This window comes from Plasmodium cynomolgi, chromosome 4 (genome assembly GCF_000321355.1).
Source record: "Plasmodium cynomolgi strain B DNA, chromosome 4, whole genome shotgun sequence".
In the NCBI taxonomy this organism is placed as follows: domain Eukaryota; phylum Apicomplexa; class Aconoidasida; order Haemosporida; family Plasmodiidae; genus Plasmodium; species Plasmodium cynomolgi.
This window is the reverse complement of record NC_020408.1, coordinates 760131-760589: the sequence shown is the minus strand read 5'-3', so window position 1 is coordinate 760589 and position 459 is coordinate 760131. Positions and strand designations below refer to the sequence as shown.

Here is a 459-nt window from a genome sequence, read left to right as displayed (position 1 = left end):
TTCTTCTCCTCCTTCAAGTTCTACTTCCAACTCTTCGTCAGCGTTTACTTCTTCTTCGGCATCTTCATCGTTTTGTTCTGCTTCTTCACCTTCTTCCAATTCCATCTCTTCTAATTCAAGCTCATCTCCTGATTGAGTTCCTTCTTTTTCCGCCGCTAAATTTCTAGGAACTTTGTTACTTACTTGTAATTTGGCAGCAGCATTTTGCCTTTCGAAGTCATCCTTATGCTACAGGGGGGAAAAATAATAATAGAAGAAATGGAAAAAAAAAAAAGTAAGAAATATGCATGTAATGTTACACACCCTGCGTACGATATGTATGGCAAGCACGAACACAACACCCCTGAGGTTGTGGCCACATGACATGTAACCGAGATGACTAATTCGGCCAAGGCCCAAAGCGAGCGCAGTAGCGCACAAGTACAGCACATAATGAATACATATATATATATATATATA

The 459-nt window shown here is 39.9% G+C and overlaps 1 protein-coding gene across 1 annotated transcript in view; it reads right to left on the bottom strand.

Moving 5' to 3' along the window:
- The window catches only part of PCYB_042780 (hypothetical protein), a gene marked incomplete at both ends in the record, with an annotated part of 3270 nt that extends 2904 nt beyond the window's left edge, over positions 1-366 (bottom strand). Inside the window, 2 exons of the mRNA XM_004225427.1 lie at positions 25-228; positions 313-366. Of these exons, the coding sequence (XP_004225475.1) occupies positions 25-228; positions 313-366 (258 nt within the window). The remainder of the gene's footprint in view (positions 1-24; positions 229-312) is intronic.
- Between the last annotated feature and the right edge of the window lie 93 nt (positions 367-459).